Source organism: Numida meleagris, chromosome 4 (genome assembly GCF_002078875.1).
Source record: "Numida meleagris isolate 19003 breed g44 Domestic line chromosome 4, NumMel1.0, whole genome shotgun sequence".
Taxonomy (NCBI): Eukaryota; Metazoa; Chordata; class Aves; order Galliformes; family Numididae; genus Numida; species Numida meleagris.
The window spans coordinates 96305139-96330882 of NC_034412.1; the positions used below are offsets into that span (position 1 = coordinate 96305139).

General features: G+C 48.1%; 1 protein-coding gene and 1 long non-coding RNA gene across 11 annotated transcripts in view; one reads left to right on the forward strand and one right to left on the reverse strand.

Moving 5' to 3' along the window:
- ALMS1 (ALMS1, centrosome and basal body associated protein) overlaps window positions 1–4765 on the reverse strand; it is a 51979-nt gene extending 47214 nt beyond the window's left edge. For 2 of the 10 annotated variants that reach the window (XM_021397322.1, XM_021397321.1), the window contains exon 1: window positions 1697–2219. In XM_021397322.1, the coding sequence (XP_021252997.1) occupies window positions 1697–1750 (54 nt within the window). In that variant the 5' untranslated portion in view covers window positions 1751–2219. Of the gene's footprint in view, window positions 1–1696; window positions 2220–3519; window positions 3750–4632 lie in introns of those variants that run through there. The other 8 variants (XM_021397324.1, XM_021397323.1, XM_021397315.1 and 5 more) reach the window with 6 other exon arrangements.
- Window positions 4806–9548, forward strand: LOC110399122. Its single transcript, XR_002438903.1, has 3 exons — window positions 4806–4883; window positions 5783–5854; window positions 6119–9548. It is a non-coding gene; the product is annotated as an uncharacterized LOC110399122 (long non-coding RNA).

Genomic DNA, 25744 nt, shown 5'->3' on the forward strand with positions numbered 1-25744 from the left:
CCACAAGGTCCAGACACTCAACTGAGAAGGGCAAGTTCATTTGCTGCTTTAGAACCCAAAAACTGAGCCCATGGAGCTGCCTGTGAATGCAGCCAGCCCAGCACTGCTGCCTGCAGCCAGCTACGGGTCATCTGGGAGCCCTACACAACTGCACCTATGGCTTCTGTACAGGCCAGCAAAGCAAATCACTTGGAACAGCAAAAATATTTGTGGTCAAGTTTCCCTTCCAGGCAAGGTGCTGAAGCATCAAGGAACCCAGGGAGCAGCTGTCCAACGCTGTCCCAAATTGTTTGTCTGCATGTACAGAAGTTTGCTTGGGCACTGTGACAAAGCTGAAGGTAATTACTGCAGCCTGCACCCACACCTTCAGTCACTACTGCACTGCACTCCCCTAGTTTTTTGTTCTTCACGCTAATCAAGTCATTAGAAGAAGTGGCACTGAAGTGCACACGACAGCAGCTCTGAATTCAAAACACGCCAGTAGTTATTTGGTAATTTAATTGAGGCTTAATATTGGAAATTCGATTTCAAAGGGCAATTTTATTAATTCAGATGGAAATTCATAGCATTAGGTAGGGGACCCATACTGCGCCAAAGGAAAAAAAAAAAAGAAATAGACGCTGATTTTATTTAGCTATGCTGAGCATAACTAATTAACTGAGTGTTCCAGAGGACAGAAGAATGGATGAGTAATGACAACAAGATGCACACGGTGAACAAAGGACTAAACTACTGAACTGTGCACGTTATTCTTCACTCTCCCCTTTAAAACAACCTTCTTGAGCCTACGGTGAGCAAGCCCTCTCAAAAGCATTCCATTGGTCATATACCTGTCAGCTGCTTCAATTAAAAGCTGACATCTCATCAATTCTTAACCCAGGAAATCAACCTCCTAGTAAATCCAGCCACCCTGTGAATCCAGGCGAGATGCACCCACCCAGCTTCAGAGCAGCAGATGCTCACTGAATGCAACGCACCTATCCATTCCAACACTGCTACTCTAATAGTTCAACCACACATCAACCCCGTCCATCTCCATCACTTCGTGGAGTCTCGGAAGCACTGAGGGCTGAACAGCAGGCCTCAAACCAAAGCTGACCTCTAGCTGAATCTCCCAGCCAAGCGTTGCATATCACCAGCATCCAATCGTTAGCAAAATACGTACCTTGCACAAAATGTCTCATGAGCAAGAGATGCAGCTGAGCTACAGCGTTACAAGAACGCATTAATCTTTCCTTGTTTAGAAGCATGGTGACAAGGCCTACTAATACAAGACTTCCCTGAACTTGCACTTTCCAGACTTCCTTTAAAGAAAGCAAGTATCATTTTTAAGCAACTACACACGCCCACAATCGCACGCTCCCAAACTTTGCGCTTTGATATCAAAGGAAACCAGAAGCCAATTGCACGGAGGCAGCAGGACCCTACGGAAATAAGAGCAATTCCCAAAGGTTTTCAATGGCTTCCCACACAAGCAGCCCCCTCCTGGCACCACCACCAGGGCTAGAGGCCTCAACACTTCACAGCAGTAGTTCATGGTTCTTGGGCAGCACAGCTTCATGCACACATTGCTCTTCAAGGGAACAGAATGCAGCACAACAAAGATCTAAAAGGATGCGGGAAACACAACGCCTGAGAGGTGTAATTCCAACCCACCCATCTTGACATCAGCAATATACTGCAGCTTCTTACAAACCTTATTTCTTCTCGTTTCTCCCTCCTGAAGTTCAGAGGTACACGCCAGGCTCATTCAGCATAAATCTGGGTGTGTTTCCTTATCCAGTTGCAATATCACCGACCCAGCAAAAGGAGGCAGCAGGGTTCAGAGCCAACTCTTCCAACAGCAGAGAGCACCTGCACCAAGCTAAGCTGATGACATAACAGTGCCAGAGACAGATCCCTTCTCTCAACTTGCCCTTGCTACATTTCACGTTGCTAAATTCAGGAGTTTGCCCCCCATTTTGTCAAGAGCATTCCTACCTTGATGCAGTCTTCCAAAGCGTTTGTCAGTCACTTTCCCCCCCATACGGCTTTGTCTACATATTTCCTACGACTTATCATGGATCATGCAATTAATTTATCAGTGAAAAGACTGAGCAAGAACGAGCCATGAAAAACCATGTTAAGTGAAACAATGCCTTCCAAACATCCCATGTACTTCCTTCGTCCACCCCAGGACAACAAGCCCCACTAACATCAGGATACAACCACACCCCCACCCCTTTGGCTGATAGACCACTTACCCTTTCAAAGGTTAATTACATGGGTTTGAATTGCTTTCAAAAGTCACACGTGGATATTTTCTTAACTATTTCAAGTGGTTACATACTGTCAGCAAGGACTGGTGTGCCAGCTGTACCCTTCAGACCCATGCCATTCCCTTCTGGCCTGAAGGCAGCGCCAACCAGCACAGCCATTTCTACACCCATTCATTATTTTTGTGCAACACGTGTTGGGCTCTCTAATGGGCATGGAAACTTTGCAAGGCAGGGCTTAAACAATCCCCACAATCAAAAAATGAGTTAAAAACAAATTGTCTTCATTGATTTTTAAAAAAATAGTACAAACAGCAAGAAGTAGTACTGCGTTGGTTAGAGAGTTTCTTCCCGTTCTTACAGCTCAACACCTTTCAAAAGTTCCATAATGTCTTTAAATTTCATAATGTCATAAACTGGCCCTCCAGCAGGAAGGTAGAGCCCCTGTTCCTCCTCAGCAAGCAAAAATTTGAGGTGTAAGTCAACTACATGTTTCTTTAGCCAGTTCTGAATATAGTTAACAGCCTACAACCACCAGGTCGCATTCGTTTATTGCCTATTAGAATACAGAAGAGAAGCAACCAGGACATAGCACTCACTGTTTAGTCCTTTCGGTCGAGGCTTGCTGATTTATAAGGCACTCATAAAATTACAGCCCTAGGTGTGACAACTTTTACAAAGACAGGTTTTCAGTGTTAGCCTCTCTCTGCTGACTGCAATTAGAGCTAACGGTCCCTTGCAGCGAAGTAATTGACACAATAAAGGTGTAAGAGCAGCCAAGCCAGGACAAGCAGAAGATGCAGCTGGCATCTGCACCCACATCCCCCCCCACTCACAGCAGGCAGCACGCTTGGCTCAGGTCCCTCTGGTATTCCCACATCTGAGCTCTGGTTGTCAGAGCAGCAACTAAAGCACGGGGCTAAACAAACGCGGAGAAGGAAGCGACGGCTGCCATGAACCAACAACACACCAAACCCCAAAGGGATCAAAATGAACTGACCTACAATGGGTATCAAGAAGATAAAACGAGATGCAGGAGGCAAGCTCGCTGGACTGGAACTTTGTGATTAGTTATATGTGATGTTAACTAAGCAAGTTATGTCTGTGAAGCCGTGTGCAGATAAACTTCATTTCTACTTCAATATATAGAAGGATGCACAATCACACACCATCTTCTGTTTCCTAATAACACACCGTGAACATTTTTCACCAAAAAAAGCTTCCAGACACATCAAGACTGCCCCATCTGAACCCTTCTGCTTACGTTTGTTGAAGCTGGACTTGCCTTTACCACGTCACACCTACTCATATGACTGCTTCCGTGCGTTTAGTTCCTATTAATTTTCCAGGTAAGACTGAATCCTGTAGCAACACGTGAGTCTTCCCAGGGAATGCTTGCAAGAAGCAGTGTGACATCCACCACTGGTTGCCATTTGGCTGCGAGACCTCAGAGGCCCTTCAGAGCTCCAAGGTGAAGCTGTGGAGTGAGCTTTTCTGTTTCAGAGAATTGTTTTGAGTTAGAAGGGATCTCTGAAGGCCGGCTGGTCCAACTCCCCTGCAGTGAACAGGGACGGCCACAGCTCCATCAGGTGCCATTCAGCCTGACCTTGGGTGTCTCCAGGACGGTTCACCCACCACCTTTCTGGGCAACCTGTGCCAGTGATTCACCACCTTTAGCATCAACAACTTTTCCCTTACACCCCAGCCTAAGCCTCCCCTCTTTGAGCTGGAAACCACTTCCCCGTGACCTGTCACAACAGACCCTTGCTAGAAAGCCCATCCCCTTCTTTCTTACAGCCGTGCAGGACAGATAAGAGCAAGCAACACAACAGAACACCCCAGGAAAGAAGCAAGCTTTTTGATGCCCTTACAAGGGGCAAGCTTACAAAGAGGCCGACCCCAAAAAACACGGGAGGGGGGCACAGTGGGAGGTGGGACATCCACAATCTCCTCATCTCCAGTGCAGCAAAGCTCACAGAGCCCTTCTGGGTCACGGGGGGCTTCGAGGGGCCCCTCCAGCCCCGGTGGAGCTGTAGGGGTATAAAGCAAGGCACAAAGCAAGCAGGCCGATGCCACACACACTGAAGGGACGGAGGGAGAGGGACCAGGCCAGCTGCAGCCCCTCTTTGCCCAGGGAACAAGGAGAGCGGCCTGGGGGCTCAGCTCCCCCCCCACACACACACCCTCCCTATCTCTGGGAGCAGTTACACCTTCCTGCTGCACCAGGCCACCGTGCCCATCCCCAGGGCAGCAGAAACACGACTGAACCACCCACATCTCCCATCCCCAGGGCCGAACACGGCCAGGAGGACCACGCTCACACCCTCCCCTACCCAAAGCCCACCGAGCCGAGGCGTCCAGCGCGGCCCATACTCACAGGAACCCGCTCCTCCTCCTCGTCCTCCTCCCCCGGCTCCATAGCCGCCCGCCGCCGCACTGCCCCCAACACAGCACCCTCCGCGCGCACCCCCTCTGCGCATGCGCCGCCGCCCCGTCGCTAAGGACTCGCTCCCGCTCCGCGCATGCGCCAGCGGTGACCGTTGGGGGCGGGAGCGGGCGGGGCGCCGCCGAGTGGCGGTGGAGGGAGAGCGCGGGAAAATGGGCGGGCGGGCGGAGAGTTGCCCGGATGTAGGTGGTCGCCCGGGGGGGGGGGGGGGGGGGGGGGGGGGGGGGGGGGGGGGGGGGAGCGTGGCTTCATTGGCGTAGCTGCGGCAGTTCGTAGAGTCTCACCATCGTTAGGGTTCGAAAAGACCAGTAAGATCACGTAGTCCAACCCCAACCCATCCCACCATGCCTTCTGAGCAGGTCCCTTAGTGCCACGTCTCCGTGGCTCTGGAACATCTCTGTGGATGGTGACTCCACCACACCCTGGGCAGCCTGTCCCAGTGCTTCACAACCTTTTCAGTGAAGAAATTTTGCCTAATCTCCAATCCAAACCTCCCCTGGCGCAATTTGAGGCCGTTTTCTGTAGTCTGCTAGCAGGTATTTTGAGATGATGTAGGTTCCATCAGAGAACGAGGTGTGATTGCTGAGGTGGGATGTCCATCCAGGTGCTCAGAGCTCTCCTCCAGGTGCTGTGTCTCTGCTCGGTCAGAAACCATCTTTCTGATCAGACCAGAGAAAGGACAGGAATTGAGTTTGGGGGAGATGATCTGCTCTGAGTCAAGATGGAGCCCTGCAAGGCCCTCAATTCAAGATGCATTCATAGACTCATAGATTGGTTTGAGTTGGAAGGGACCCTTAAAGGATGTCTCCAGGGACAGGGCGCCCACCACCTCTCTGGGCAACCTGTGCCAGTGCCTCACCGCTCTTATTGTAAAAACCTTTTCCTTCTACCCAATCTAAATCTCCCCTCTTTCACTTGGAAACTATTTCCCCCTTCTGCTAGAGGATCTGTTCCCTTCAAGTTCCTGCAACGCCCTCAAGTCAAGATGAGTTCCTACGAGGATCAATGGATTAACAGTTGGACTAGATGATCTTAATGTTTTTTTTTTCCAATCTTAATGATTCTATGTTTCCATGCTAAGGCCCCCAAGTCAAGATGGGTCCTTACCAGGCTCTGAAGTTAAGATGGATCCCTACAAGGCCCCCATGTCAAGGTGGGTCCCTACAAGGCCCCCATTAGGTCTGGATGCCAATGAGCTGCGCTGATGGTTCTCATTCCTTCCCTTGGGGTGCCACAAGGGAACATGAGCCCCACATTTCACACCACCGCAATGCCCCCCCTGAGGCATCCAGTACAACTACTCCCATCTGTATAGACGTTTTGTGTTTCGGCAGCTTATCAACAAGGATGAGGGAGGAATTTCCCCTTCATTCCCATTCAACCAGCTGTGTTTTCCGTGCTTATCTTTCCTCTAAAGCATCAGGAGCAGGTGAAGCCAGAGCAGCAGATGCGGATCATTGATCTGACATGGCAAAGTCCTTCCCCCGCGGCTCGAGAGGTACGGAGGAGTGAGAAGTCTCAAGGGTCATTGACTGAAGCTTTGCGATCCATGCTGCACAGACAGAGCATGATTTAATCATCCATAAACTTATTGAGCTCCTTCTCAAAAGCAATTACGCTTTTCTGGTGTTGGTATAAGGAATATATCCAGCTGTCCATACGCATATAGATCTCAACTGTCCACCTCTCTGCGTATTGGGCAGTAAATAACTGCACCAGTTTTCACTCTCTGCTAAGCAGAGGGAAGCTGAAACAGACTGAAAAAATAAAGGAGCTTCCACAACGTTCTGCCTCCCGAGTTATTTATTCTCCTCACAGCAGTTATCTGCCACGTATCCAACGTAACATCTCCCAAAGGGCAGTGTATGTTCATTTTTGTCTCTGTTGATGCTGCAGTGAGTTGGATGTTATTTTTCAGCACTAGATAAATCAGAAGAGTAAAATACATCAAGGAAAATATTCCTTAGAATAATTAAAATGCTGACAAGAAAATGCAGCTGTAAATCCAAACCTATCTGCTATTACAAATGCAATTAATGTTGCTGGTTTCAGGGCCATCCCAGTCCTTGCTTACGCATATCCTCAAAAGTCATCACCTAACAATGTACAGGTGAGACTTAAGAAAGTGATTTATATGAGGGTGAGCGTGTGCCTGGGGAAACTGAATGAGGAAGATAAGAGGCAGCAATAAGTGAATGCAAGATTCTGACTCCATTCTTGCTTTTGCTGGAAAGCACAAGGAATAGCCTGTTTGATTTCAGTGCCATTTTCCCCTAATTGCAGTGGTACAAGGGAGAACAGAATTTAGCCCATACGTTGTAGTGCTAATAACAGTTCCAAATGTCATCTGTGAGAAAGCTTGCCATTTGCTTTTCTCAGCTGCGAATGACTGAAGGGCTTCTCTTGTCATACAATACAGAAATTCTGTCATACCCTTTATTTTTAGAAGAGCAATTCACAGGCAGAGAGGGGTGGAGGAAGGGTTTTCTGAATGTTTATCGCTTGCACATCATACAGGAAGCTGTTCAAAAATCTTGATTAATTTTCTAACAATATCCAGAGACTTACTCAGTCTGAGATGTAATATGCTAAAATCCTTTCCAATAAAATGTCACTTGAAATGAAGATCAGGGAGGAATTAAAAACAGCCCATCGCTGTGGAAGATTATCTGAGAGAAACTGGCCTGACCAGCCCGGCCTGCTTTGGCTTTCCCCAAAACTCCATAAATTCCAAGGGCTTTTAAAGGCAGAATATAAAATAGAGGTGTCCCTCGTAACTGCAAGTATCTTGCAAAAAGAAATACTGAAAAATGAGATCCTGACTCGTGCCAGTGACGTTAATGGCGAAGCTTTTGGCATCAGGATTCTGTCTCACGCAGAAGCACCTGAGCAACTAGGGCTCCAGAGGAGACCTCAGTGAAAATGTTTAATAAAAGCAGATATAGTACTGTGAATATTATAGCCTGTTAACGAAGATTCTGCCCCTTGCCTCTACTGATGACACCAGGATCATCAGGTGGTCTGGAGGTAATGTATGAATGACTGTGATATACTCTGCTGCTCCACTTTTTAACGGGACCTCTTGTCACACCGACAAAATAGGAACCTCTTTTTCAAGTGTTTTGCTGAAGATCTAATTGAGTTTTCAGGCTGTAGAATTTGGATGCACTGAGGTCCTTGGCAACTCAACATCCCCGGGAGCCAGTCAACAGGGTTCTTCAGCTGGGCTGGAAGGTCTCAGCTGTGACAGTGTTTGTGAGTACTTAACAGAGCCTGCCCTGCTCTGTCTTTTCCTGGTTTGTGATTTTAAAAATGTATTTGGTTAAAAAAAAATAGAGGGAAAAGCAGGTGAGTGAAGAATGGCAATAGATAAAGCATGTCGATGGGCAGAGGGGCGGGCAGCAAGGAGAAGAAGCATTCTCCTGCTCAGGAAAGCCGATTAAGTAGGTGACGCAATTAGTGAAAGGACAGTGGGAATGCTCCATTACAAGAAAAGCTGGAATGTGTACCTATTAGTGCAAGCTAGGGAGTTCAAACTATGGATGCAAGACATGAAACTGAGTGATAGAATAACAACAACAGTGAGTTACAACTCACAACTAGAGCACAGGTACCAAAGAATAAGTGCTGTTCAGGGAAGATGGAGGTAAATATATGAATGGAGAGGCTGTGCTACGTGCTAGGGTTTACTGCACTGAACACATAGGAGGTGGAACACATAGAACAGAACTGGAGTAAGTCAAAGGCATCCTGAGGAAAGATGAGATAAGATTTTTCTCTTTGCTGCCTGCAGTAGCGCTAGCTATCTGCCATAGTTACTGAAATACTGTTGGAGAAAGCAGGAGGAAATTATTAGCTGACTCTGTCTAAATTACATGGAGGAATAAACAGAATCTGGTCTTAACTGTCATTTTCCATCTCAAAAAAGCAAACCAGGATTAAGCCAGCAGAGCCAATTAAGGAGATAAATATGACCCAAAGAACTTGGGTGTCTGAGCTGGGACAACAGTTGGCTCATAGTTCCTAGTGAGGTGTGATGCAGGGTACATGGTTCCCAGGATAGCTGACTGTCCAAGGTGAGATGCCCAGAACTGGGTTAAATAGACTCCAGTTTGGGGGACCTGAACATGGAGAAAGCTTGAAATTTCTTTCTGCCAGCGTTGCGTAACATCTTCGATTTATATCCCGTGTTAGAGGGGAAAACTGCATCAGAAAGCTCTAAACCACAGCAAAAAAGAAACCAGAAGAGGATACTGCGAGTAAACAAGGACTCTGAAACGTCAAGCAGCAGGACTCATCACCAAGAAAGCTTTATCCTCGGGATGAAGCAGCTTAGGATCCAGTAACAAGCATGAAAGGATAAGCTGGGATAAGAAAAGGAGCTCCAGCACCTTCCTCTCAAAGAGTGGGTGATGCTAAGCCCTGATTTGAAGCAAAAGGAGAATTCTTTTTATCAGCGTTTCTCCAGTGACCTCAAGCAGGATGGTGTGCTGCTTGTTGTAATCCCAACCGACAACAGACAGTGCAACTCCTGCAAGTGTCACAGTCACAGTGTGAGGACTTGTGTCTTGACTCACATGTTATGCAATCCTCCTCACCAGGAAGCTAGAAAGAACCTATTAAATCTGCCCACACAGCGTCTCTAATGCCTGAGCTGAAAGTGTTGGGAAATTATGATAGATGCATGGAGCCCTTCTCCTGGCTTCAGACAAATGGGGGGAAAGTTCCTTCAGAAAAATGTACGACTAATTATGGATTTTCCAGCTGAGATAATGTTTGGAGGTCTGACTTTTTCTTTAATTAAATCAGAGGTTTACAACGGAACGCTTACATTGCTGGTAGGAGTCTATAGGGAGTAGCCTTGCAATTGGTAAATCCGCTGCCTGAATAAACCACTTGTCAAACTAAAATGTTGCGTTCCTTGAATTATGTGCTAAGTTTAAACAAAAAAAAAAAAAAAAAAAAAGGAGAAAAATAAAAAATAAGTGAATTTAGTGGGAACAAAAAAATGACAAACTGACAGTGGTGGAACCTGGAATCTTTCTCTTACGCACAGGATTAGAATAGCACCTGCAGCACACACTCTGCCTGTCCCACCCATCAGTGCTTCAGCTCTGGTGGCAGAGGTCCTCAGAATTGTTTGTGCCCATCACTCGTTCACAGCTTTCAGTGATTCTTGAGGGGCATTCAGCTGTTGAAACTGGGGTAACCCCTATAGAGTCGTTGGAATCATTCCTGCACCTCTCTAGGCTCACCTCTTGCTACTTACCCACATCTAGTGCCACCTGAGATGGGGCAGACAACCCGGGACATTTATCCAGAGCTGGTAAATCTGACACCAGACCTATGGGAGACCTGTGCCCTTATGGAAATGGACATGTGATACCACTGGGCATCTCAAGTAGCACCCGATGCCTATGTCTGGGCAACAGAATTGATCCTCAGATTTTAACTGACCGTAAAGGGAGCTTAAAAACCTCATTCAGTTGCAGATGTTCATGTGTTGGCATGCTCCTGTTTCAGGAGCCCCAGCCTTGTACCTGCAACACTTAGCTTGCTCAACCTCAAGTGGAGCCACTCACTCAGTGCTCTCCAGACACTTTATCTCTGATGGCTTTCTGAAGCAACCTGCTCTTTCAGCACTGGCTGTAACCCACAGACAGATTTTCCACAACGCCCAGATGAGCAGTATTGATGAATTCTTCTCTGTGCTCAGCCTTCTCATCTCCATCTCACCTCCACTCTCTTCTGCTTTTGCCTCTTCTGTCCTTCCTTCCCACTGCAAGGTTGCCCAGGCTTCACTCAACTCCGAGACCAGGATGCAGGCTGGCTGGGATGGATAGGCAGCATGGCAGTCATCTCAAGTTATGTTCCTGCAGTACACGCTTCTAATCTGAACTCAGGAGTGTCAGCTCCCTTTATAATCTGTGGGGAAAAATCATGCTCTTTTAGGGCATGAGTCAGCTGATCTGTTTTAAACATCTATTTTAGGATGAGATGAAGCATGCCTGCAAAGTTTCTGTTCTGTGTTGACTTTAAAGGGAACCCGGGGTGATTTGCTCAAATAGAAATACCTGTACTGTAAAAGTCTATCTTTGGTCTAATGAATCCCAACATTAAAGAGCAAGGGTGACTTCATCCATTAGATACTCATTCTTTTGAATTTATTCACTCAATCTTGAGTTCTGCTACCTGGCAAACACACCATTGGACTCTTGCACTGCTCACTCCTTGAGGTTCCCTTTCTTCTTAGATCTGCTTCTCTCTCAGAAGAGAATCTTGCCTAATACTTCCAAGAGTTTATGGACAAAATGTAGTGTGACTCTTCCCTGTATCTGTGCTTACTGCCCTCATCTGCCTTTCATTCTCTCTTCCATGGTCACTGATGCTGGAGTTCCTTGATCTTCCCCACACTTGCGTTGAGTACCTCACACTGTCTACTGATCTCTCTTGCTCTCGCTTTCATCCCTTCCCTTACTATCTCCTTACACCCTAATTTTTGACTGCTTATCTTATTTCTCATCAAGTACAATCATGCTTTTAGTTCTATCATCTTTAAAAACTCCCACTCTGAAACACATTTGCCACCCTCATTCTTGCCCCGCCTTCCTTCCTCTCTCCACCTCTAAGCTCAATGAACACACAATTGCTGCCACAGCATCCTAGAAAAAGTTAGGGTTGGAAGGGTCTTTTGGAATTCCTTTAGCAAGTCCAACTTGATCAGGTTGTTCAGGGCTTTGACCAGTAAAATTCTGATAGAGATACCAGATCTGTCTTGGATTCTCCCAGCACAAATCCTTTTCAGTATCTAATATTAATTGCTCCTTCCAGAGTCCTTCGTTACTTCTTTAAATCTCAAAAATCACACCTTCACTGACCAGTCAGTCTATTCCAGAAGTCATGCTGATCCCCATCCTGAAGTCTTGTCCTTCTCTGGCATTCTCTTATTTCTCCAGTGGATCCTTCAGTATGTACTTTGCAGAATATTTCTCTTCTTGCTCCCATGGTCTCTGTGTAGATCTCTTGGGGCTCTACATGCTGTGTATGGTCTCTTTGTTACGTCTCCTCTGGGAGAATCTCAGGTTGGATATCAGGAAACGTTTCTTTCCCAGAAGGGTGGTCAGGCACTGGCACAGGCTGCTCAGGGAAGTGAGGAGTCATCATCCCTGGAGGTGTTCGAGAACCATGGAAATGTGGCACTGAGGGGCATGGTCAGTGGGCATGGTGGGGGTGGATTGGGGTTGGGTTTGGTGATCTTACAGTTCTTTCCTAATCTTAATAATCAGAATCATGGAAAGTTTGGATTGGAAGAGACCTTTAAGATCACCCAGTTCCATCCCCCCTGCAATAGGCAGGGGCACCTCCCTCTAGACCAGGTTGCTCACAGCCCCATCCAGCCTGGCCTTGAAGGCCTCCAGGGTCAGGGCATCCATAGCCTCTCTCAGCAGTGTGTCCCAGTGTCTCATCACCTCTGCAGTCACTACCTGCCCTTATAAAAAATCCCTCCCCAGCTTTCCTGTAAGCCCCCTTCAGGTCCTGGAAGGCCGCTGTAAGGTCTCCTTGGAGCCTTCTATTCTCCACCTGAAGAGCCCCAGCTCTCTCAGCCTGTCCCCACAGGGGAGGTGCTCCAGCCCTCCAGTCATCTTCATGGCCCTCCTCTGGACCCACTCCAGCAGTTTATTGACCAGCTCCAACCCCTGCGCTTATTCCAGGGCAGCTGCAAAACCCAACATTTTGCTCCTGTTGCCCTATTTGCTGCGTCCCCTTGCTCCTTCCTCTCCACTGCCTCCAACTCAAGTGCTTGTTCTTCATTTTCAAGGCCCTTTTTACTTACTGCCATGCCCCCCTCGCCTTTCATCGGTGTCAGGAAGGCAGTTCTTTCTGCCAGTGGTGCCAGCCTCTGCTTCATCTGCGCTGCTGTGCAGCCTCTGTGCTGCTGCCCGACCTCCGTGCTGGTGTGTGGATAAGCACCTCCAAGCCCTTTCCCATGCCACTGCCCGCATTTTGCTGCGATTCCTGCAGAAAGCTGCCCAACAGCCTACTGGGGTGCTGAGCTGACTTCCCGTCATGCTGGCTGACATTGTATCATTGTTTTATTGCTTTCCTCCATCTGTCTGTTTCCATCTGTTATCCCTTGCCTTATCCTTAGTCCGTAGCCTTTGAGAGGCAGGCTGTCTTTTCTTGCTGTGCTTGTGCAGCCCATGGTACAGCACGGCCCTTGTCTGTGAGCGGGGCTGAAAGGCATTTTAATGATAAATATTCGATGAAATAAGAGCACCCAACTCACAGCAATGGGCACCCAGCCTTCAGCTCTCAAGAGAAGGAAAAAAGGCCTTGACTTTGTACAAGACTTTACTTCTATTCCCCAAATCCTCTTCCGGGGTAATGGGAAAGCCTCCGTTTTAACTTTCTGATCATCCTTAAATTACCTGCAATTATCAAACTCTGAACTAAGACTAACAACGTGGAACTCTGGTTCAGATTCAGACTTGGCTAAGAAAAGGCTGTAAGCAGACTGAGCAATTTCAATTTAAGCAAATTAACGATTTAAATTTAGCCTGGCAACGAAAATCCCACGAATCATAAACCGTCACCCCATGTTAAATGCACAATCATCTTCCTCTCATAGTCGGGTATTATACAGAATCCTTGTCACTCGGGTTCTGACCAGTCTAAAATCATCATTTCGCTATTAGTCATGCCATGGATGTCTGGAAACTTACAGTGCTTAACATTCTGTTTCTTACTTCATGGAAGGGTTTTTTTTTTGGATTATTTTACTATTAAAGTACAGTACAGTACTATTCTTGGATAGAAACCTTTAACATTAACTGAGTTTTTATACTTGGTAAAAATAAGGGACCTACTTGAGAAGCTGTCTTATTTAAATGCTCATTCTTTAATTTAATGTTGAGCAGCAGAAGCAGAAGATGATTTGGATCTTAATGACATTAATGAAGTTGATTATTTTAGGAATCCATGCTGCTGCACAGGTTAGCTATTTTAGAATGTAACAGCATCATAAAGTAGACGTAGCAATTAAAAGAAAACAAGTAGCATATAGGAGATAATGAACATTTTGGACAGATGGGTTGGTTGGGCAGGGGAAGTGCAGGAAAGCAACAGTCACAGGTACGTCTGGAGGAACCCACTGTCCCAGTTGCTCTTTCCCAGTACAATCAAGAAGGAAGCAAGATTCCCTTGATCAGAAATGAGGATTATGTTTTCCTTTCCTTTCCTGACCTCAGGAAGGAGCTGCCTCTGCAGTTCCCATCATGACAGCAGTCATGAGCTTTCCTTGGTCATCCTGCCAAATTCTTCTTCTGTCATGAGCTGGGTCATCCATTCATTGCAGAACACGGACACTGAGCTCCCCACTGCGCAAAAGCCTTCCTTGAAGATGTGCCCTTGGCTTTGGCCTCCTTGCTCTGACACGCAGAGTTCATGTCATGGTGCCATTAACTCGGCACCAGAGCCACCCTTGGTGCAGGAGATGTCCACCAGGTCCCAGCCATCATCAGTTCTGAATCACCTGCACCCGCTGCAGCTCGCTGATGGGTTCTGGTTGGGTTACAACGTGCTCTCATCAGCGGGTGCTGACAGCTCAATGCTCATCTGCTCCATCAGGAGCACCACTGGGACTGCCAGCCTGGGGCTGAGGGTAAGAAAAGAAATGGAAGATGGAACAAAAGGAAAGGTGATCGATACAAAGTGTAATTCCACTGATAATCCCATCTGTCGGTCTAACAGCTCGCTCTTAATGTTTTTTTAATAATAACAATAACTTGTGCTTGCATAACATCTCCTAAACGTGGCTTTCTGAGGTTTTAAAGCCCAGTAGAGCCATGTGAGGCAGGTGGGAATTCGTGTTGAATATCGCTATCATCACTTCTTCATTCTGCAGGCAGAGGAGCTGGCAGAGCCGGCTACGGGCTCTCAGCGCCGCGGGCAAAATTATATCTGCTCTGCACAAACTGATTTCCTTGCACTGCTTCTCCGTCTGCAGCACAGCAGGCATGGAGTGCAGCCAGGAGGGTTTGAGCCACCTCTTGCCAAGATCCTGACCCATTTGTCCCCTCCCTATGGGGACCGTCCGCTCTGCTTCTAAGCCAGTGTCAGCTGCATGGTGCTGTGGCTGCAGGTGGGATATCCAGAGTTGGCTTTGCCCTGCTCAAAGCTGCTCCAGGTGACCACCTACTATGTCTGTGTCTAAAAACAGTGGGCAGATGGGGAAGAAGTGTTGGTAATATATCTGTTACACAGCCAGGAGTGGAGTCTTTTCGTGCATTTCCCAGAGCTATAGTAACCAATAGATAACTGTACAGCAGGTTGCCCAGAGAGGTGGTGGATGCCTGGTCCCTGGAAACACCCAAGGTCAGGCTGGACGGAGCTCTGAGCACCTGATGGAGCTGTGGATGTCCCATTGCAAGGAGTGGGACCAGATGGCCTTTAAAAGGTCCCTTCCAACTTAAATGACCATGATTCTATGAACTCATAGTAATGCTTCAATATCTTAATCATCCTGGTTGGCCCTATGTTGGATTCTCTTTAAGAGAGATAAAGCCAGGTTAAAAGCCAAGTCCTTTAAGTTCTCACTTTCAGTCGCTGGGCTTCCTATGAGGTCATGGAAATCATAATAAGTAGAATTGCAGAATCACAGAATATCCCAAGTTGGAAGGGACCCATAAGAATCATTGAGTCCAACTCCTGGCTCCACACAGGATGACCCAAAGTAGTGTTGTCTGAATCGGTCCTTTCTATATTCATTTATTTATTTATAGTTGTGATTTATGGTATTGTTATTTGGGTTATCCTAGACATGGTCCAACAAATAAATTGCTCTCCTTGGGCTACAGGCTTCAGAAACACCTCCAAGGCACTATGTCCATGCTGGAAGAAAACAATCAGACAAGCTGGACCTTGTTCCACATATCTACACAGAGGTGCTCTCTTGTACAGCAGGCATCCAAGCTCCCATGTAGACAATGGAGATCAGGCAATGGAGCCTATGGGCTGATTCACACCCCCTAGAATGCTTTAGAATTTGCTCTGCTGTGCACCATCTGAGCACATCAAGGTGTCCAAGTGTGAACCCAGACACAAGGCAGAAAGGTAATCCATATCAGTACATGCTGGCTTACCTCAGCCCCAGCAGTCCCAGCTGTCCCCTGAAGGACTGTCCTTGCACTGGAGGATTATCCTCTTGCAGGGCCAAGCTGAACTCCAGCAGGCACCAAGTCCATTGGTGGAATCACCATCCCTGGAGGTATTCCAGAACGGTGGAGATGTGGCACTTGGGGACATGGTCAGTGGGCATAGTAGGGATGGGTTGGGGTTGCACTTGAGGATCTCAGAAGTCTTTTCCAACCTTAATGGCTCTGTGTTTCAGAGAGTCATCAGCACCTCATTTATATCCCTGAAATCCCACCACAAAAGATTAAATTCATAGCAAATCCCCACCCATTGACCCATATGTTCATGGTGAATTGCTTTGGCTATGCTCCTTCAATCTTCTCCTGTTCTCCCCTGCTCCTTTCAATACGGAAACAAATCTAAAATTGTGATTGACTAAAAATGCACTTTACTCCCTCTCCTGCCTCTTCAGATGTTGCCAGGCTGGCTTTTCACATGCTTGCATTGTCAGAGCCTGTTACAGAGAAGCATGATGCTGACTTCTGTCTGGCAGGTCACCCTCAGTGTGGGAGTTTGTGAATCCACACTTGAGAAGTGTAAGATGTCCGTCCTAATTCCTTGAGACATCTGTGAGCCCGGCTTCCTTGGAAACAGGGCTTAGGTGATTGCATCCTGCTTATGCATGCAGTTCTCTGTTTATCTTCCTGATTTAAGAGGGATAAAGTAATAACTGGCTGATAGCCATTGGGAAGCTGCAACCAAATGTTGTGAATTGCCCAGCCACAGGAGGTTTTTTATAGAGTCTGTTAATTAGAGCCTTCTGAAACACCAGGGGACCCAATTATGAGCTACAGCTCTGTAGGACATCAGGCTTCACTGGTTCTGCTGATCACTGCCCACCTTGTTCACTTACATGGCTCATCACTCTTTGTGGGCAAAGCTCACCATGCATGGAGGCCTCATATTCCCAGTGTTATACTCAAAATAAACCTGAGTTAACCTGAGTTACCTGCCAGGCAAGCTTAAACAATAGTTTGTGCCCGCTGTAGTGCTCTTTCTCTGCAGCCAGTACACAGGTGTCTACGCTGAGTGGTAGACATTGGTCCAACCTCTCTCATTCAGAGGAGCCTCTGCACTTTTGGGAAAGACTATGCTCCAGTTCATGATCTACAAGTAGAATATGAAGCCAACTATGCAGCCACCTAGCTCCTCATATAGCCCAAATGGATCCCATCCCAAGCCACAGCAGAAATTCAGCCCAAGCAACAGCCTGTAGTGGGAAATAAGAAACTGGAGATTTTCAGGGCTGGAATTAGATGGTCTTTAAGGTCTTTTTCTACCCAAGATCTCTGGTTCTATGAGTCTACCACCGTCCTGCCGCCACCTGCCTGCAATGCAACTGTCCTCATCATCCAGTGTCTTCTTTATTTGTGACATTATCTTTCCATTTCCATCCCCTTCTCGGTTTCTCCCCCGCTGTGCCACCCTTTTTCTATTTGGTTTTCCATTCTCCTTGCCATGCCCATGGTATTCCAATACTAATTTCTCGATCCCTCACAGTGATTAACGCTTCCGTTTTGCCAACCGTTGTGAATCATCTTGGCTGGTTCAGCACACAGCCACACAAAGCACACGTCCTTATTCTTGAACACAGCGTTGTACAAAGGAAATGCGTCCCCTCAGATTGCTTTCCTAGCTGCCGTTTTTGGCTACAGGATCAACCCGAATTTGCATGCAAAAAAAAATTGGTAGCCAATGTACTGTGGGTGTGTTGCAGTTTTCAGTAATTTTATCAGCACGATTGCTGTATCTTTCCATCTGTGAAGCAGATGGAAACCCACTATGCTAAGATTTTAGAAGCTCGGAACTGGTCTTCTTCGGAAATCCATGCAACCCAAGATCATGGTCTGCTGTTGTGAGACAAAGCCTGCCTCGTCCGACCACAGATCTCCAGAAGACCCAGGAAACCCACCCCCTCGAAAGGAGAAGACACCTGTTTGGGGGTTCATTCACAGCTGAAGCAAAGTTGGATCATAAGGGCTGAAATATCCATGGTTTTGGCCTTTAGGCAAGGCAATGGCCAGGAGAAAACAGGGAAGAGCACACAGTGCAGACAAGTAGGAGAAGTTTGATAATTAGAGCTTTGCAGATGTTGACGCTAAATGTTTAACTAAAATGAAGTTTGCTTTGTGGAAGAAAGCTAAAGAACCCGTTGCTGTAGATAACATATATGGTCCGTTGCCGGTTCCTCTGGCTCGTGCTCTGCTCATCAAGGCTTCTCCCATTTCCAACGCCCAGTTTCAGGTGCTCAGAACTTCTGCCAAAGTGTAATCGTCTGGGCAAGAAATTTCTGGGACAAACGTCTCTCTCCAGCTGTAAAGTTTCAGATGAAACAGTTCTGTGGTTTTCAGGAAGGAGGGGAAGAAAAAAAATATGTTGTTTGGTTAGACTGAAAACTATTTTGGAATGTTATAAGATGTGGGATGATCAGGGAATGATCAATCCTGGGAAAATCCACCTCAGTGTTCTTGGGGAGGTAGGTACCTTTAACAAGTCTAGCTTTTTTCCTTGCATTCAGTCAGATTTATGGCAGCTTTACAGACAGGATCTGTGAATGTTTTGCCCCGGTTGAGTCTGTCTCAGCCCTCTATAGCTCCTGAGTGCAAACAACGTGTGCTCTACTGCCTGCTCCAATTCCTGTGTTGGGAATACAGCAGCTCAGGAGAACTTCCTTGGCCAGTGCCAAGAATGATATGGGCAAGAGCTGACATGAAAGCAGGTTTCTGCCCACCTCTCCCCAAGGCTCCATGGAGGGGTGAGGTCTGCATGTCTCATGTAGGAGGAACAAAGGGGTAGGGAGAGATAGATGGGGGAGGAAGGAGACAGGGCTCGCTATAACTAGCCTCTGGCATAGATCGTTTTGGGACCAGGACCTCACAGCGTGTACCATGCTCCTGCAGCCTTGACATCAGCTGGTGTCATCCTGATGACTTCTGGCATTTCCTACCTGGGGTAATCTATCCTGCAACGCTGTGTGCTGTGCAAGCTGGAGCAGATGCTGTTTGTGTTGCTGTGGGAAAGCTCCCTGTGAATGGCAGAAAAATTGGAAGCGTTGATTAGAAGCATTTAGCATACGCATTACATAGCTTTCGTTCCAAATTATCCTGATCTAACAAGTGCTAGGGGTGATAATGAAGAGCTATACAGACATTCTGGCAAAGAGCACCATAGGGTTTTGACCAGGTCTCGGGGCTGAGAGCCTCAGCTTTCGGTCTTCTCTGGAAGAGTAATTCAACCCCAGCCAAGTGTTATGAGTCAGATCTTCTGTCGGTGTCAAGCGCTTGGCTGCAGCGCTGGGCTTGGCTCTGCGATTCCATGGAAATCAAAATGCGACGCCTGTTTTTCATGGAGCTAAACATGACAAAAGGGGAAGCGAAACCTGACAGCTGGAAACAAACATTCCACGCTCGGTTCGGGCAAGAGCGTGGCGTTTGCAAAATGGCGCGGCGTTTGGTTGAGCTCATCAGATGGGATTCATCACTGCACTCTGCGACTGCGGAGGGATCAGGAGCAGCCCGCAGCGAGGGGTTGTGTCACCGTTGAGAGCAAGGAGAGAGGGCAGAGCCACGGTGTCTGATGTAGCACACGTTTGAGGGGTTGCCTGCTGATCACCACGGCAATATCGTGGCAGTGCCGACAAAACGCGGTCTCCTTTCGTCTCCTTGGAAAACAAGGCACGTTTCCTCCTCTGAAACACCCGCGCTGCCAGGGCGTTGAGGGCATCTGGCCTTTTACTGTCACTGACTGAATCTGAATTCTAAAATGAGAAGGAAAAATAAAAGGAAATGTCATGTGGAAGTTAAAGTAGAGCGTATCAGTGTGTTCCATGCCAAAGCTGGCTCTGTTTCTGACAGAAGAGTAAGTAGCTGTGATCGTGTTCAGACCCTGAGGACAGCTGGGTTGTAGAATCAGAATCACAGAACATCCCGAGTTGGAAGGGACCCCTAAGGGTCATTGAGTCCAACTGCTGGCTCCACACAGGACAACCCGAAAATCAGACTGAATGGCTGAGAGGATTGTCCAGACACTTCCTATGCCTAGGACAAACCGGAAAATGAGTGTTCCCTATGTCTGCATCCTCACCCTGGAGGCTCTTCCTGGCCATGTTGGAAAGGAATGTTTGCTTTTTGCAGGAATGCACTGATGTGAGGATGTTTCCTAAGCAGAGATTACATAGAAATGTCTCTGCTCAGGGACATGGCTTTTTATTTCTATTTGTCTGCTGTCCCACAGTTCCTTGGAGCAGACTCAGCTCCGTCTTCTGCTTATTTTTAGTCGTGAACTGGAGCAGCGAAGGGGAAACCAGCATGAGCTGAGCATGCATCTGTCACCACCTGCTGTCACAGCACCCAGACACCGGGTCCATCCCCTGCCACACTCACCGTGCTGTCTCCAACACTCGCATCCCACTTTCCTTAAAACATCAAAGCAGGAAGGCCATACCACAAGCACGCTGCAGTGTTTTCCCTGCCATTGCTGCATCAGCGCTGGGTTCTCTTGTCGGGGTTTCTATGGAGACTTGCAGTGTCCTAGCAGGTGGCTGCTCCACGTCCGTTCATTGTCCACTCTTGTTAATTGTCATCAGTGAGCCACAGCAAGATGAACCCTGCCCTGTCACGCTGGAGTAAGGCAGGATTCCCACTGGTTCCATCCGTAGCTGTGAGCACCACACAGTGAAACCCTCTACCACTGCCCACTGGTCAGGTTTGTTTAATTCTTCCCCACTGGTGGCAAAGAGAGTTGGGTCCCCTTCACTTGGAAGCAGTCGCCTTTGGATCCACTTGGGACACATGAGAGAGGAGACAAAATCAAAGCACAGACCCCCTCAGAGCCCCACTGAGATGCTTCGTCCTTATGACTCTTTTGGGCTACACAAGTAAATATTTCTTGCATCATGGTAATTCATATGTTTATAGGAAAGTTTCCACCCCTGACCCTCATTTTCCAGCTCAGATGAACACTTGTATATGGCTTCCTCACTGCATTGTTTAGTGATCTTTTACCAGCTCCATTTGATTCCAGAATCATAGAATTGTGCAATCATTAAGATTGGAAATGACCTCTAAGATCATCTTGTCCAACCATCCAGCCGTGCTGACTTTCCCACCCTGGGCTCATGCAGAAGCAGCATTGACCCAGCTGGGTGTGTGAGTGCAAACCCAGACACAACACAGCCAGGTAATCCACATCAATACATGCTGGCTTACCTCAGCCCCAGCAGTCCCAGCTGTCTTCTGAAGGACTGTCCTTGCACTGGAGGATTATCCTCTTGCAGGGCCAAGCTGAACTCCAACAGGCACCAAGTCCATTGGTGGAATCACCATCCCTGGAGGTATTCCAGAGCCGTGGAGATGTGGCACTTGGGGACATGGTCAGTGGGCATAGTAGGGATGGGTTGGGGTTGGACTTGGGGATCTCAGAAGTCTTTTCCAACCTTAATGATTGTATAATTCTAAGTCCATGGCAGGGGGTGCTGGGTGGTCACAAGGTGCCCAAGAGGGTGTCCTTCCTCCTGCCACCTGAGCAATGGGATACTTTCTTGCACCAGCAGCACAGGCTCCATTGCTTCAAGTCAAGCTAAAGGCCCATGGAGCTGGTCCCCTTGGCAGTGGCTGCTGCTGGATGCCTGGAGGAGAGTACGTTCATCCGCACTCATGTTCCCCTGCTGTCTCCTTCCGGGTGCTGGCAATCTGTAGCAATTGGCTTCAAAATGCAGCTTCAGACACATTGAGGAGTAGGCAAAACCCGCCTTCTCCCATGGCATTTTTCCACTGAGAGTTTTGGGGTAAAAAATGCATTCTAACCTATATATCTGAGAGTGACACCTGTTCCACTCATGTCTGGGTTGAGCAGCCTGCTTCCTACAGGTGAGAATCATAGAATCACAGAATCATTACTGTTAGAAAAGACCTCTAAGATCACCAAGCCCAGCCCCAACCCACCCCCACCATGCCCACTGACCATGTCCCTCAGTGCCACATCCCCATGGTTCTTGGACACCTCCAGGGACAGTGACCTCACCACTCCCTAGGCAGCCTGTGCCAGTGCCTGACCGCTCTATCCAAGATGAAATGTGTTCTAATATCCAACCTGACCTACCCTGGTGCAACTTGAGGCCATCGCCTCTTGTCCAATCACCATTATCTGGGAGCAGAGGCCGACCCCCACTTTGCTCCAACCTTCTTTCAGGGAGCTGTAGAAAGAAGGCAACTTCTGCTGCTGCCGTAGCTGAGCGGAGGCACTGTAGAATAGATATAACTAGTATTAATTTGCATACGACGCTATATTTAATAGTTTTCCTAATTATATGCCAAGAGGCCAGAGCAGTTAATTTGCAGAGTCCCATGAATTTCCAACCTTTGGCGTGAATATCATCAGGTTGTATTAACATTATTAATACCGATGGCAAAAGAAAGGACTGCTAGCATTTCACAATTGTATTTGGGATATGCGTCGAGATCACGGTGCTGTAACCACAAGCAACACATCAGAACCTGATAGATGGATTTGCCTTCTCCAGCAGCTGACGGTGACAGCATTAAAATTTAGTTGGAAGAAAGGATTGATGGCACAGAAAGGCAGCTTCGGAGGCTGATGGTTTTATTTCATGGAGAGGAGAGTTAATATATCTTCGTGCTGCTCTGATTAATGATTCTGGAGAGCGTCTGTCGGAGTCTTGGAAGCCTTCCTGAAGAAGAGCAGTGAGCTGGTCAAGGAAGCGAATAACCCTCACAAATGAGAGCACTGGAATAAATTCAGGTAGCTCCTGCAATCCTGCAAGGCGTGGTTAGAAAAGTGCACGGAGCGTGGCTTGCTTTAGCCACTGTTTGTGCAACAGGCTCTCTGCATGTCCTTGGCCACGCCACTTAGTTTGCACCCATGGTTGCAGAAATAGTGCTGCTGGCATGGAGTCTATCAAGGATGTACTCTGCCCATTCCCAGCTCTCATTGGCACTGGGAGGTCATAGAATCACAGAATCATTAAGGTTGGAAAAGACATCAAAGGTCACCAAGTCCCACCCCAACCCATCGCACCATGCCCACTGACCATGTCCCTCACTGCCACATCCCCATGGCTCTTGGACACCTCCAGGGACGGTGACTCCCCCACCTCTCTGTGCAGCCTGTGGAGAAGAACCTTTTCCTAATATCCAACCTGAAATGAGTGTGGCTCGATCTCAGAACCTGCTGGGTGCCTCAAAGAGGGGGATGTGTGGAGGTGAGCCCATGCAGGAGGATTTGCTCCTTTCCCCAAGCGCAGAAGAGTGCTCCACATGAACCAGACAGCACTGCAGCCAGCAGAGCCGTGCTTATGTGTCCTTCCTTAGAGGGATTTTATTCTAATGGTTTGTTAATGAAAGCCTTTATCTGATGGCAAGGCAGCTCTCTTTCAGGATGGTGGTAGCGTTCATGTCGTGCTTGGGGCATCTCCGCTGCATCACATTGCCCTGGGATGAGAGGAAGGCAAAAGGCAGCCGGGCTCATCCTGGGTGGGCTGGGAGCCAGGCAGCCTAACGAGGATGGAGCTCAACGCTGCTGTTTCATTTCAGGCTTTGGGATCCTGGTCAAAGCTCTCTGGAAATTTCAGAAGTCAAAAATGAAGAAGTTCAGTGTTTTAAGTAATGTTTTATTAGACAATAAACTGCATTTTCAGAGGTGATGAAAAACCAGCGTGAGAGTGAGTGGGGAAAGGCTTATTTGGGGCTCAATGAATCATTTCATTCAGGCTGGAAGGAGGGCTTGCTTGAAGTGCCTGCAGCTTCCCATCAGCACACTGCTAAGACAGAATCTTAAAGGAAAACGTGAATTTGGAAAGAAATTGAGAAAATCATCCCCCTCCTGCTTCATTACCCAGAAGCGTGCCCACAAGTGCCCAGCAAAGTCACTGTGCTCCTGACAGCTCCGTCTTCATCCCGTGCTTGTGCTGAGCCCAAGCACTTGCAAAACCACACACTAAAAATATTGTGGTTAGGACACGGGATGAAGGAGAGAGCAGGAACTCTGCTTCTGCTGCTCTGCGAGCCCGCAGCATTAGCACGTTGCCTTTAGGATCGATTTGGACATGATCATACGTTGGGGCAGGAGAAGAGCTGATTTCATCCGGCCCTATTTTTAGGATGCACCGCAGTGGCAGGTGGGCTGCTCCGCTGTCCTTGCCTGCTCCCGAATTGGAGGGATTTCACCCCAAAGCTGGTAGAACAGCAGGAATGCAGGAGAAGCAAGCCATAAAGGGCAAGGTCGGGAAGAGACGGCATCATAGCCGAGCACCCAAAGAATACAAGTGATATGCAGCAACATAAAACCCAGAGGCAGATAGCCATCCGCCCTGACCTCCTGCCAGGCTCAGCTCTGAAATTCCAGCCAGCGATCCTCACTCGTGCTGGGTAATAATGAAAAACCCTTTTGGCAGACATTTTACGGAGCCTCACACACTGCTTAAATCTGCTGTAGCCATCAGAAGGAAGGCGCTCCGTGGGCAGAAGTCCTCAGAGGTATCCGTGGTGGTGCGGGTGATCTCCTCGACCTCTCCGTGTCATCCCCTCTGTCACTGAGCATCCCTCTCTGCAGGGCTGGGAACAGGTTCGCCGCAGAGACGGCAGGGCTGGTCGCGTGCCAGTTGCCATGGAAATGCAGAGCGATGTGTTCGGGAAGTTTTGCTGGAAGGGCACGTCGCTGGTTGGAGGAGAGATGTGGGGCGAGGAGCGGAAATCTGGCAGTGGGGCAGCGACCTGTCAATGTGTCACCTCCAGTGGCCAACCCAGGAGGAATCGCTGCTCCATTCGTCACAGCTTGGGGCATCCAGCAAATCACAGCATCACAGCGTGGCTTGGGTTGGGAGAGACCTTAAAGATCATCCAGTTCCAACCCCCTAAACCACAGAACTATAGGATGGTTGGGTTGGAAGGCACTTTAGAGCATGTCCAGCTCCAATTCCCAAATCTTAGGATCATAGAATCATAGAATCACAGCATGGCTTGGGTTGGAAGGGACCTTAAAGCCCACCCAGTTCCATCCCCCAAATCCTGGGAGCACGTTTGGAATCAACGGAAAGAAAGATTCATTCACCAAGACCACACCTCATCTCACAGCACTGAGGCTTCAAAAAGGAATTGGAGAGGGGAAAAAAAAATACAAAGGGCTACTAAGTATAAGGCACTGGTCTAATGCAGGAGATGCATGAGCCAGGAATATCTGTGGTGTGGAAGAAGGCACATGGGGGTTATCTTTTTCCCTAAACATCATCTATGAGTACAGAGGACTAAGTCTGGCTGTCGCAGAGGCATTGCCATGAGCCAGTGCTCAGCCCATCCCTTTGGGAAGATGGATCCCGGCCTCAGCGTGGTGCTTCTTTACTTGGAGGCGAGGCCCTGGCACAGTTTGATCAGAGCTGTAGGTGCCCCATCCCTGGAGGTGCTCAGGGCCATGTTGGATGGGGCCCTGGGTAGTCTGAGCTGGTGGGGGGCAACCAGCCAATGGCTGTGGCTGGAGGGCTTTAAGGTCTGTTCCAACCCAACCATTCTATGACTTGGAGATAAAATCCCCCTGGAGCATAGGGAAGAGCCCAGACCATGTCCCTAAGGATGAAAACTGAGGGAGAAATTGGACGAAACCAAGAGTTAGGATTTCATTTCCATGCTGTAGACCCACTGGGAAGCATCAAGACCTGCAAGCTGGGGCAAGATCTGAGCTCCTTTTACTTCCCCCACAAAGCAGGGAGAGAGCTGGCCCTGGTGCATGGATTTCCTCCCTCTGTGACGACACAGTTCACTGTAGGAAGGCTATCCCGCGTCCTCCCGAGCCAAGTGCCCCTCTGTGCACTGAAACCCAGTGCCAGCAGCCAGCCCCGGGG